This window comes from Amphibalanus amphitrite, unplaced genomic scaffold (genome assembly GCF_019059575.1).
Source record: "Amphibalanus amphitrite isolate SeventyFive unplaced genomic scaffold, NRLGWU_Aamphi_draft 000411F_arrow, whole genome shotgun sequence".
In the NCBI taxonomy this organism is placed as follows: Eukaryota; Metazoa; Arthropoda; class Thecostraca; order Balanomorpha; family Balanidae; genus Amphibalanus; species Amphibalanus amphitrite.
The window spans coordinates 59,385-72,654 of NW_024881905.1; the positions used below are offsets into that span (position 1 = coordinate 59,385).

The following is a 13,270-nucleotide window of genomic DNA, read 5'->3' on the forward strand; positions in this document are numbered from 1 at the left end:
TATTTACTGGCGGCTCTGACATGACCTCACAATTCAGATCCTAATATGCTACTAGGGTGTCTGCACCAATAAGTTCAAAGTAATTTAAGTTTTCCAATTCCAATTGAGAGTGCATTTTATGGCAACCGAAAATGTTTGGCAGTCGTCACGGCACGGCAGGCTGGGCAGAGGGGGGGATCAAGGATTGGGATTGAGCAGACTTTTCAACAACACTCACATTCTGGAGTTCCTCTGTGCTTCCGCTTCTCAGTGTGGTCACAAGCGTCGGCGGCTGTCCTCGGTTCTTATCGCTCGAACTGAAGAGGCTTCTCGCGGGTGACCCTCGGACTGACGGCGGCTCCCAGATGGCGTCCCCGGCTCCAGCTGCAGACTGTGACTCCCGGCTGCTCGACTGTGACTCTCGGCTGCTCGACTGTGACTCTCCCTCTGGTTGGGTGGCGCACCCTTTTATAGTTGGGGGAGGGGTGACTGCCACGCCCTTGCGCCGTCATCTTCCTCTGCCTTCTTCTGGTGGGTGGGTCCGTAAGATGGCGCCCTCTGTCCTGTTTAGTACCTTGCTCCTCTGTGCCTGCAAGTTTTAGCCGTCGAATCGTCTTCGTGTTGAGTGGTTTATTAGGTATTTTTGTAATCGCTGGCATAAAACAATCCCCGAAAGGTTTGTGATTTTCGAGTTTTAATTTTGATTCTTCAATTTCATTTTATTCAAACCTTTGTTTCCTTCCGTTTCGTCTGCCGCCAACGCCCCTTGTGACGTCACTCTTGCTCCACCCACTGTACCGGGTGTGGCCGTAAGTCAGCGCCTTCTTCCTCTGCGGAGATCTCTGGAACTACCTCATGAGGCCATTGTGAGGTCGGTCACCCGGTTGTTTTGCCAGGGTCACTCACCCTGGGTTGCTGTGCCCGACAAAGGAGGCTGTGTGCTCCAGCCGGCATCCATCCTTGACACTGCTCCATGATCTGTTGACATATCTTACTGATCCAGCGTTATTTGAGGAGGTTCGGATCGCTCATCCTGCGGTAGCTGTCTCCATAGGCGGGCGTTGTAATGAGAGTTTAACGGCTGCCCATTGCGAAGACCTCTGGGACTACAGCGTTTTTGCTTGCCGTAGGATCTTCCTGGTTGTGCCATTCCCACCGTGGGACTCAGCGCGGCGCAGCTGTTGTGGTACCTGACAGAGTACGTGACAAGTGACAGAGTACCTTAACGTGCTCGCTCGCCGCCGCCGCCGCAGTCCTGACGTAGCTTGTTGACTCAGCTGTGCCTCGACGGTTCGTACTGATGTGACCGGCATCGTCTTCTCGCAGATGTGTCTACTGCGGGCTATTCTCACGGACAGTGCTCGTTGGGGGAGTTGGAGAAAAGTGCTGAGTGGGGATGGCGGGCCTGGTGACTGGGGGGGGGGGGGTAGTGAATGATGGAGAGGGGAGGAGAGCGCAGCAGCAGCGCTCCGCTCAGCTGTGCGTCACCCGGTAGCAGCGATGGGTGTGTGAATGGAGGGCTAGGCCTGTGACCGGACTGCGAGGGGGGGGGGGGGGACTGCCGGACCGAGCCGTGCCGAAAAGATACAACGTTAAATGTTCAAGATGTAGCGTGCTACATTTCCTACACAGACGGCTAACGCCGCAACATAGAGGTCTCCAATACGGGTACGTCTCGGTATTTAGTCAGCACGTGACCATTCGCGACGATTGAGGGTGATTGAGGCCTACCAGTCTGTAGACAATGTCCATCGCTAACTGGACGCACAGTCAGCAAGTGACACCGATGATTTGTCGGGAGTCAATCATTGCAAGTTTATCCTCTTTTTTGTCAGCTCTCAGGAGTGAGCCATGTGGCCAAAACTGTGTGGCGCCAAAGTGGCCATCAAAAAGGTCAAAGGGTTAGAAAGTTGGTAAGCAGACTTTTCAGTATGGATTACCAGCTGTCTAAGAGTGTTCTTTCGGGGTACATAACTCAAGGTTACTTAAGCTTTGCTTACCGGAGGGCTCAAAACAGTCAAAAACGTCTTAAAATGGCCAAACATGAGTTTCGTTATGCCTGAGGCTAAAAAAAAACTAAAGGGCTGAGGACATCAACCAGGTCATCTGGACTAAATAGTCCACGTTCGAGATGAAACACCCGTCCAAACCCGAAAACAACCCCATAAGGGCGAAGGGGGAGGCCTCCGTTTCGTCCCGTTATGTTCCTATGCGAAAGGCCAAGGTCACGGTATTGTGGGGTTATAGGCGTCCAGACGCTGACCAGGTTGCGATTGGTGTCCCAGAAACAGCTTTGGGAAGCGTAATGCTTTTCCAAGAACATCTGGGAGGAGTTTCAACCATCAAGCTGAACTCGAACCGCGAGTATGAACACATTTATAGAGGAGAAAATGGCATCCGAGAGGTCGTAGGCCCATCTTCAGGCAAGACAGTGCATCAGTGCACATGTCAAGCAAAGCTTAAAAGCGGTGCAAGGAGACTGTGACAGGCGTTTGTGGCAAGACCACATGCCAGGCACCTCATCGGATCAAAATTTCATAAAAATTTGTTGGTTATGCTGAAAATTAGGCTCGTCGAAGCGTAGCGCTGTTCCAGCCTCGAGGAGCTCACGACGCATGTCAAGTCAGTCTGGATTAACTTTAAGCCTGCTATGCAGCCAAACATGCTGGTTGGCATGCCGCAGCATGTGTTCATGTGTTTGCCTATTAAATGGGGAGCACATTGAGGGGTCACGAATATATCAAGACGCAATGTACTCTGTTTCACATGCAAATATAATGTGAGAACGAACTTATGAGACACCCTAACGGAAAAGACCATACCATATTTTGATAGTTTATGGTGTGGTAAAACGTTTCACTCATGTTTGTCGTCTCAAAGCAGAGGGACGAGTATTTTACTTCATAATAATTTACAATATACACTCATAAAAGAAGTAAGTTCAGATTGCGGAAACTTTGTACTGTTAAACGTAAAAATTAACAACGAATCATTTCTTCTAGTAAGCATTTATGGACCTAATGAAGATAATCCTATGTTTTACAGACAGCTTAATAATACATTAGAACAATTTGATGCACAACATATTATTATGGGTGGGGACTTCAACTTCGTCATATCACCTCAAGTAGATTCTTATAATTACGCTGGCGAAAATAACGTTCGAGCCAAAAGAACCTTCTTAGACCTCACATATAAGCACGGACTTGTTGATGCATGGCGGCACGCACATCCAGAGGACAAAAAGTACACATGGTACAGAAAAAGCCCACTGAAAGCTGGACGCCTTGACATGTATTTTGTTTCCGAAGGCTCATTAACTTCATTGAACTCGATTGACATCATTCCTGGGTATCGCACCGATCACAATATGATTACTCTAGAAATTCAAAGCAAAAACAAGAGGGGTAATGGAATATGGAAGCTTAACACTGCACATTTGAAGGATGAAGAATATGTAAAAAGAATTAAAGCATGCATTACCCACACGCTAAAACAATATGCGGTCCCCGTCTATCAAGAGGTTTTTTACAGTGACAGTACACAATACCAAGAAATTCAGCTTACTATAAGCGATTGCTTATTTTATGAAACATTGCTTATGATGTTACGAGGAGAAACCGTGCAGTTTTCAAAACAAAAAGCAAGACACACGAGGCAGAGAGAGAAAAGTTTAGAGAGAAAAATAATGATCGCAGAAGAAAAGTTAACTAGTTCTGGCCAGGCAAACGACTCTGTTCAGTTAGACATACTAAAGAATGAATTAGAGGAACTAAGGCGTCCACTTATAGACGGACTCATCGTCAGATCAAGAGTATCCTGGCACGAGAAAGGAGAAAGGAATTCAAAATACTTTCTCTCTTTAGAAAAAAGAAATGCGGATAGAAAAAATATACAATACATTCAGGTCGGTGAGAGAAATATCACAGATGCAAAAGAAATTTTAGAGAACTTTTCAAACATGTTTGAACAAAAATACAGTACAAATAGCGAAATAAACCCAAATAAAACATTTATATCCAGTAATATTAGAGATAAACCTGTCGCCGGCCTGTCGAGTGTCGGGTCGGGTCGGCGCTCCCCTCGCCCGGGCGGTGGTTAGGGGGCACCCCCGGGAAAAATGATTTTCCGGGGGTGCGGGCGGGGGCCCGCGGCCCGTGATTCGTTACGCCAAGGAACAATCGAAACGGAAGGAGTGGCGCCCGCTCACTGTCTTCGACAATCGAGTTTACTATGTTGTGCATGCTGTGTGTCCTGCTATGCATGTGCTGACGATCCCAACCCCGGCCAGAAATAAGCGGTATTGCTGCACGCTGTTGCAGTTTGTGTCTGCGATTTGTGTTTGGTGATTGTTGTCTGTGCAATAAGCTGTGAAGTGCGCCGTGTTCAATAAACTTCAGCAAATAAAAAAAAAGAACTTATGAGACACCCTGTAAGGGCCCATATCAGCATCGGAGGGTCCCGCACTGGATTCGGAAGATCCGATAACGGCCCTTTTATGGCTTGCATTGGCCTTTGGGGGGCTATCTTGGGCTCTGAGGGCCCTCTGCTGGCCTCTGAGGTCCAACGCCAGCCCATGCCGGTCTTTTAGGGCCCCACACTAACCCCTGAGTGTTCCATGCCTGCCTGTAATGACCCACATTAGCCTCTGAGAGCCCAAGTCGGCCTCTGATGGTCTCAAACTGCCATTAGGCCCTTAACTGGTCTCTGAGGGCCCAAACCGACCTCTAAACACACCGACCTCTGATGGCCCAGTTTCTGCCCTGGAGACCCAAGACTGGCCCTTACGTGCCTCTGAGGGCCCGTACTGGCTTCTGAAGGATCGATGCCGGTCTCTAAGGACCCATACCAGTCTTTAAAAGCCCCACAGTGACATCTGAGGCCCCACGCTAGCCTCTGCGGGTCCCAAACTGGTCTCTATGGGCCCCAACCAGCCTATGAGGTCACTAAACCGGCCACTGATGGCCCTATTATGTTCTCTGGGGCCCAAGACTTACCTTTGGGCGTCATGCACTGGCCTCTGAGGGCCCACACCGGCCTCTGGGGCCCCATAGCACCATAACGGCCATCAAATTACCACAGTGGCCCCATATTACCATACCGGCCTCAAAGGCCTGTATGTTAATAATGGGGCCCCTGCAATAATGGGGCTCGGGAGGCACTGGGCCTCCCGAGGGTCGACAGGGCCTCTTTGCCAAGCTGCCCCCCCCCCCCTCAAACGCCAAGTCTGCGACCGTCCCTGCATGCATAGGCAGAAGGATGTGGGCACGCGTTTCATGATCGAACAACATGCCTACTACCGCGTAACTTCTTCGTTTTTTTTCCAACTAAATATTAATTATTCTCCCTCGTTTTTAAATTAGAGTGGCCGAAATCCAACGAGGTACGCAGATTTGGGAGTAGGTGGGTAATGCCGACCAGACTCAAGCAAAGGTTTGTGGCGACGCCCTGGAAAAGTGTCCCTAGAAGTTCTGAAACCGTGGTGACGCCACTGGCAACACCTTTCAAAGAAGCCCGTGGCAAATCGAGAGAAAACTCATCGCTACGTTTCTGCTGTAACATCCCCGTCACTTCCCACCCTCGTGGGTATCTTCTGTCCTCTGAAAACGTTGTGACATCGTCTATCTGTTCACATACAGGACAGGGTCGCGGACGGAGGCAGCGCAGCGGTCAGTTGACCCGGCTGGTTTGGGTCGACACGAGTCGTGCAAACAGTGGTGCCCGTCCCGTCCCGTCCCGTCCCGGCCGGCCGCGGCGCGGCGGTGGAGGGTGGGGGTCGCGCGGGCGTCGATACGACCGCTGAGTCACAGTGGGGCGGCCATGGGGCCGGCTGTTCCACAGCGGAGAGGCGACATCGGGACCGAGACAGCGACGGCACGGGCGTCGAGGACGGGACTAAACAAAACAAACTGAACAACCGCGACAGCTGAGATTCTGGGGATTCCATATAGAATGATAATGTCAACATTTACAGGGCCGAACCGAACGGCGCAAAATGAACTGTGACTTCGCCTGTAAGTTTTTTAAACACCATCTATTCATCGTCTATTTAGCTAAACATGAATCCTAAATTGATCATTTTTTATTCACCTACCTAAAGCGTGAATTGTTTTGCGACTAGCGGTAAAGTTCGCACGCGTGCCAGTGCAGTGTGTCCGGGGGCCAGGGGGTTACACACCACAAACGGCCGCACGTGCTCAGCTAGCCGTCGGCTTTTATTTCGGTCCCAATCTACGGGATTACACGGCATGGCGGCGCGTGTAACGGCGGCACGGGGTCAGCTAGCAGCCGGTCTCTATTTCGGTACCGAGCAGCCGGCGTCGCCAAGGCCCTACCCTCTCACATAACTAACCATCGGTGCCTGGTTTACCGGTATCACAGCTCACCAGCTCGATGGGCCGTATGTATACCTATACCCGGCAACAAGCAGTCCTTTGCTCGTTTAATTACTGCACTTGTTTCAAGTGTCTCTAAACAGGTAGGACTTCATTTCTCTACGATCCTTGGTTACAATTTTCCTCAGTTTTGCATAGTTACGAGAAAGCGTTGATGAATGAATGAATGATGAATGAATGAATGATGAATGAATGAATGATGAATGAATGAATGATGAATGAACGAATGAATGCATGAATGAACAAATGGACGAACGAACGAACGAACGAACGAACGAACGAACGAACGAACGAACGAACGAACGAGCGAACGAACGAACGAACGAACGAACGAACGAACGAACGAACGGACCAACAAATGCACGCAACCACGTGCAAACAAACGAGAACGGACGGACGGACGGACGGACGGACGGACGGACGGACGGACGGACGGACGGACGGACGGACGGACGGACGGACGAACAAACGAACGAACAAACGAACGAACGAACGAACGAACGAACGAACGAACAACCACCCGCCCGCCCGCACAGACGAACGCACAGACGAACGGACGAACGGCCGGATGATGCGCACGGCTCACCTGCGGCCACTGGCCGTTGCTGTGGGCGCGCCGCTGGATCTCGCGGATGGTGTTCTGGCGCGAGTTGGGGTCTTCTCGCGACACGTACACCGGCTGGGTGTAGTCGATCAGCTCTGGAGGCGCGGCACAGACGGGGCGTCATGTAGACGGCGGGGCTGCTCGCGCCGCAGAGCGTACCGGGAACGAGGGGAACGGTAGAACAACAGGAAGCTGTCCCTATATGAATAACTTATCGAAAAGATATGTCATCAAAGGTAGGCTTTAATCGATCGACATCAAGATATTGCGTTACGATGTAATTCAATTAGTTACGCGTATCATTTTTGCGAGACTTCTAGTGCATTCAGGTTCAGCACAAGTAAACGACTGGACAATTTATAACAAAGAAAGTACAAAACACACATAGACTTCAAACCAGTAGCATAGGGTGCCACCCATTAACCAGCCACCCCTCCCGACGAGCCACTACTCTACCAAGCTCACCCGAAGCGCCAAGCGGGTCGCAAGTTACGCGTGGACATTGAAGATGAGTGCAGTGGTGAAGAAGGCGTACTCTACGTGACATGTGGCACCACCCCGTGAGGCGACTAGCCTATCCAGCCCCGTGGCAGGCACGCCCCGGCCCGGCTTCCTCCCTCGGACGTCCGCCCCCACTTACCTTCTGCCGCGCCGAGCTCGTGTGCCCGCTCGCCGCCGCCCGGCCGCGGCGCGCTAGGAGCTGGGGTCTCGCCTTTCGGTGGTCTCTAACCCAGCTCACACTCAGGGCATGGCTATACGGGTCAAGATCGGCGGACACTAGAACAGCAGATATGACGATCATAATGAAACTAAATAGCCCATCGAATATCCATGATATTTATATGAAGGTAAACCAACAATAGCTGTACAGTAAATAAATCTTGGCTGTACTGTTATCAGCTCAGGGGCGAGACGATTATAGGCAGCCTGCGGTGCTACCTGGATCTTCCATCACCAATTATGACGCTATCCGAGCCACCCCAGTCCCGCAGCCCGATCCTAGCACCGCGGAGAGCCGGCAACCTATCCCTGTCTCAGCTTCCTCTGTCCAACGTACTGCCAAAGAACGGCATGCCGATCGTCTCGCTGCGGCAGATGATGGACGGCAGGCCAGAGCAGAAGAGCACGATCGCGTCTCCGAAGGTGGAGTGCGGCGCGGCCACCAGAACGGGCGCCTCGCGCGACATGGTGCCGCGGATGCGGATCACCCAGCCGCTCAGGTAGTAGGCCACGCGCGCGTTCAGCGCCTGAAGCTCGCGCATGGTGCTGCGGAGGGCCGGACGGCGAGTCAGCGGCGGCGCCGGCGCTCCGGCCGGGAGGTCCAACTGACCCCCCGGCCTGCAGCGGGTTCGACGAGCACTGTGGCCATTCTTATAAAGAAAAGAACGGAGGGACGCTCCGTCATTTCTGAGATTAGACGGAATTTGGTTATCATAAAAGGACGAAGACGAAAGACGGAACCCGTTAAAAGAACGAAGCCAGATTGACGCTACCCCCACCCAAAAGGACGCGTTTCCGTATCATAAAGAGACAAAGACGCCTCTGGTGACGTAAGACTTTGCGTTGTTCGTGAAAAATAACGCATCAGAAATAGCGCTGCTCTTCAGCAGCGCTTTTTTACGGCATTGATACGATATTTAGCTGGTTGCGAGAGCAACTTGTGCGAAATGTGTTTCAGGCTGCATGCTAATCGATATGTGAACTGTATGACATTGGTCGGGAGTTATCTCACACGAAAATTAGTCATTTTACATGCAGACCAAAACCTATAGACCGCCACCTTATCGTTCTGCAGCTATCGTTGTTTATGAGGCATACACATGAACAGGCAGGATTGGACATCTTGAGATGCAATATCCAGTAAGTGGTAGGTGTTTGAAACTGCCTCCCGGCAGCTCCACCCTTACCTGGCCTGTGACCTGTGTCCTCTGGCGCCTCGACTGGTATCACGGTTGGAGGTCTGAGTCACGTGGCACTACAACTTCTCGTTAGCACTTAAAGTTCTTGTTTGCACGCAGAGAAATTCGTATACACTCCGCCACGCTCAAGCGCTCTCGCTGGACTGTCCTCTGACCCCACACAGAGTAGATCCACAGGCCATTTCTTTCCCCCGCTCCCCCTCCCCCCCTCTTTAGCGTCAGTCGAAACCGTCAAAACAACACCTGCCTCACCCGTCTCTCTCTCTCTCTCTCTCTCTCTCTCTCTCTCTCTCTCTCTCTCTCTACCTACTCCCACCCTCCCTCCCTCCATTTCATCCCGAGCCGCCGCGCGCGTTCGCCGCGCGCCATTAACTGGCAGGATTGGACACCTTGAGATGCAATATCCATTAAGTGGTAGGTAGGTGTTTACTGTTTGCAACTGCCTCCCAGTAGCTCCACCCTCACCTGGCCTGTGTCCTGTGTCCTCTGGCGCCCCGACTGGTATCACGGTTGGAGGTCTGAGTCACGTGGCACTACAACTTCTCGTTAGCAGTTAAAGTTCTTGTTTGCACGCAGAGAAATTCGTATACACTCCACCAGGCTCAAGCGCTCTCGCTGGACTGTCCTCGCTGTCCCCACACAGAGAAGATCCACAGGCCATTTCTTCCCCCGCTCCCCTCCCCCCTCTTTAGCGTCAGTTCGTCAAAACAACACCTGCGCCCCCCGTCTCTCTCTCTACCTACTCCTTCCCTCTCTCCCTCCCTTTCATCCCGACCCCGAGCCGCCGCGCACGTTCGCCGCGCGCCGCGTCGTCCCCTAGCTGATAAGATGCCTTATCAGTACCCCCTCATCTTTTATCTCTACCGCCTGTCCCGAGCCGCCACGCTAACTCAGGGTGTCTGCGTTGTTCCCTTACCGCTTATGGACGTGCGAGCAGCGTGAGTGGGCGGGCGGGCGCGCGGGCCGGGGTCCGGACATGGGCGGGGGCGGGGGCGGGGGCGGCCGCTGAGTCTGGACTCGGTGAGTGTCCGCCCGCTACTGTGTCCCGTTGCGACCCGTCGCCGCCCGCGGTGCGCCCGACCCGTCGCCCGCCTCGTGTGCCGCTCTCCCGGCGGGGTGAGGAGGGAGGTCGGGGGGGGGGAGGAGGACATGGGCCGACGGAACAAACTCGGTCGTACCGGAACAGAGCCGCGCAGTAACCTGACCGGCGGATAAAAATTGGACAGAATAGAGCGGTGGAAATAAAACAACGCAACGCAACGCAACGCAACAACGCAAAGCTGAACAGTAATACGACACCGAGGACGGAATACACACAGAAAGTTACATTTATAGCAAGCGCCATCCCCACAAGACTACACCGACTGCAAAGCAAGGAAGGAATGACAGATAGCGAAAGATTCGCTGCTAAATGAGTCAGGGAAACTGGAAATGCGAGAAGAAACAACAAGGCCTACAGGATGAATCAATTCAGGTTCTCTGAGGGACACGATGGAACCAAAAGAGAAACAGAATAAGTGGGATGAAACCGATGAAAACAAAATGAAAAAGGAAAAAATAGGATTTAGATTGGATATGTGAAAAGGTACAACGGAGAGAATTAAACGTTCATAATGAAGGATCATAAAAAGCAACGTAGGGATTGGATCATTATGTGGAAAGAAGCAAACAGAGGAACTCAAAAAGAGGAGAGCGAAACTGAATATGGCTAGGAACCGGGAGAGAGCAGAGCCTGGCGAGAGACAGAGAGGAGGGGCGCGAGCAGGCCGCCGGCAGAGCCGCTTACTGCCAAACATGGCGGCGCGCGACGTCTCGATCTTGGCCACCACACTGGGCGCCGCCATGACGATCACGGGCAGCACGTCAAAGTAGCTCGAGTGCGGCGCCACGGCGATGATGGGCGCGTCGCGCGCCGAGGCGCGCCGGCCGCGCACCGTCACCCACGGGAAGCCGGCCGAGAAAAACACGGTGCGGGTGCAGAGCAACAGCACCACGCGCAGCCGCCTGTCAGTCACCGGCAGAGGGGAGGGCGCCGATACAGACAGACAGACAGACAGACAGAGAGACAGACACACAGACAGACCCACAGAGTACAACCAATGACACCATGGGCAGCCGGGGAGATCTGTCGCAACAAAACATTTTCTTCGAGCGAGACACCACTCAGGATTCAGAAATAAGACATCGTGACCTTGACAACATTCCTGTAAACCTAAGATGAACATTATGTTTGAGCATTAGTTGCCCACCTTTAAGCAATGGTAAGGATGGCTTAGAACCAAGGGGTATAGGAAGACAGATGTATGATGGACACCATCACACCGACTCAACTAGAGAGGGGTGGCGCGGCGCCGAGAAAAGGTGTAATGCCGCCGGAGCCTGACCTGCGCCAGCCTCTGAGCGGCTGGTTGCGCTCCTCCTCGGTCATTCCGTAGAGGCCGATGCAGGCGAACATCCAGCCGATGAGCACGCACAGGCACACGCCCATGATGCGGAACGACAGGACGAACACGGTCATCAGCGCCGCCTGAGACAGGGGCCAGAGGGGTCAGGGGCAGAGGTCAGCTGAGACAGGGGCACAGGTCAGCTGGGACAGGGGCACAGGTCAGCAGAGACAGGGGCAGAGGTCAGCTGAGACAGGGGCACAGGTCAGCTGAGACAGGGCCGGAGGGCGAGCAGAGGTCAGCTGAGACAGGGGCACAGGTCAGCTGAGACAGGGCCGGAGGGCGAGCAGAGGTCAGCTGAGACAGGGGCACAAGTCAGCTGAGACAGGGCCGGAGGGCGAGCAGAGGTCAGCTGAGACAGGGGCACAGGTCAGCTGAGACAGGGCCGGAGGACGAGCAGAGGTCAGCTGAGACAGGGGCACAGGTCAGCTGAGACAGGGCCGGAGGGCGAGCAGAGGTCAGCTGGGACAGGGGCACAGGCAGTGTGTCCAAAATTGTAATGTTGCGGGGAAATCCACCCATAATGAAAAGTATAATGACATCCTAAAAAAAAAAACATTCTCACGGCAGTCACAACTTATAATATACCTAACCATAGTGTAATAAATAACCATAGTGGTAGGGGTAGTCAACTTTGCATACCTTCTCTGTCATATGTAAGCTATCATTTGGATGTCAAGCACTAAATATATGACGTGAATCTGTTAAGTTATGACGTCATAATTTAGTATAATACAGGATCTACCACCACTTTAAGTCAACAAGGGAAATTGGGAGCTGCTATTCGGGCACCGGTAATGGTTTCATGCACTCCTTGCAAGGTCCAGTGCTTGACTTTAGCATTGTTGACTTTGCGTGACGTCATTTATGACGTCACTAAGGCCATATAAGAATTTCGTCAATAACTCCTGATCAGATAGAGCTAGAGAGACGGGAAAGCCACCATTGGACTCAGGAAGACCTGCCGAATCGAATGATATGCAATATGACCTTCAACCATTTTCGTGACCTGAGGGGCTCCGACCTGACCTTGACCCGAGGTTAACACCTTAAGTTGACTTCACCCGAACACCAAGTATAGCATTCAACGCGCCTGAGCTAGACAAACACGATGATGCCAAAATCGCGGTAGTGCGACCATTTTTGGCAAAGTAATTAAACTAAAACCGAGCCCGTGACTTGTGGCACTTATCTGACCTAAGAGGTCACTGGCTGACCTAAGACCTTAAAATCCGGTAGTACCTAATTTTTGCGTCTTATAACGGCACACAAGCTTGTTTTTTTCGCGAGGCTCTAGCTCAATTAGAGGCGAAACGGCGAGGGAGTTGTACCAACCCTCCCCGGTCAATATAGAAAACCAATCGGTCCGGCCAGGGTTAAATACCGGAATTGTGATCTAATGTAAAAAGACGGCCCAAGGTAACCCGACGTCAGTGACAGGTGTCCTATATTTGCAGCGTCTTATATTCACGAAGGTTTCAATTTCCACTTTCTTCAGCCGAGTGATGGTTGTCAATAGCAAGGCTCTCTAAATGCAAGCCATAATCGCCACGCAATATGTGGAAGGCTTTTGATGTCAATACATACATAAATGCATACATAAAACGCGCTTTTCACAAAATTCATAAACTTAAAGGGACCCTCCCACCTTCAAAAAAGTTTATGAATTGGCATGAAAGTGATGTCGCTCGGTTCAGAAAGAGCGAAAACGAATATCTACCAAATTTCACCGAAAAATATTCACCGGTTTTCAAGATATTAGACTTTTACTTTTGTTTACTTTTTGGGATCTACGCTGTTCCTAGCGACTTTACTTGGAAGCAATAGTTTGGCAGCTGAAAGTGCGGCACTTGTTGCGCGCAAAGCAGCATATACCACCGCGTGCTACAAAATGTTTTAGTCAAACATTTAAAAATCGTTAGATATCTG

The 13,270-nt window shown here is 51.8% G+C and overlaps 1 protein-coding gene across 3 annotated transcripts in view; it reads right to left on the minus strand.

Annotated features, from left to right (window-relative positions):
* Positions 1-13,270, minus strand: part of LOC122390822 — a 72,376-nt gene that overhangs the window by 47,077 nt on the left and 12,029 nt on the right. For 2 of the 3 annotated variants that reach the window (XM_043384152.1, XM_043384151.1), the window contains exons 4-6: positions 11,282-11,424; positions 10,684-10,901; positions 6,961-7,073 (exon numbers count right to left, since the gene is read on the minus strand). In XM_043384152.1, the coding sequence (XP_043240087.1) occupies positions 6,961-7,073; positions 10,684-10,901; positions 11,282-11,424 (474 nt within the window). Of the gene's footprint in view, positions 1-6,960; positions 7,074-8,035; positions 8,245-10,683; positions 10,902-11,281; positions 11,425-13,270 lie in introns of all 3 variants that reach the window. The other variant, XM_043384153.1, reaches the window with a different exon arrangement.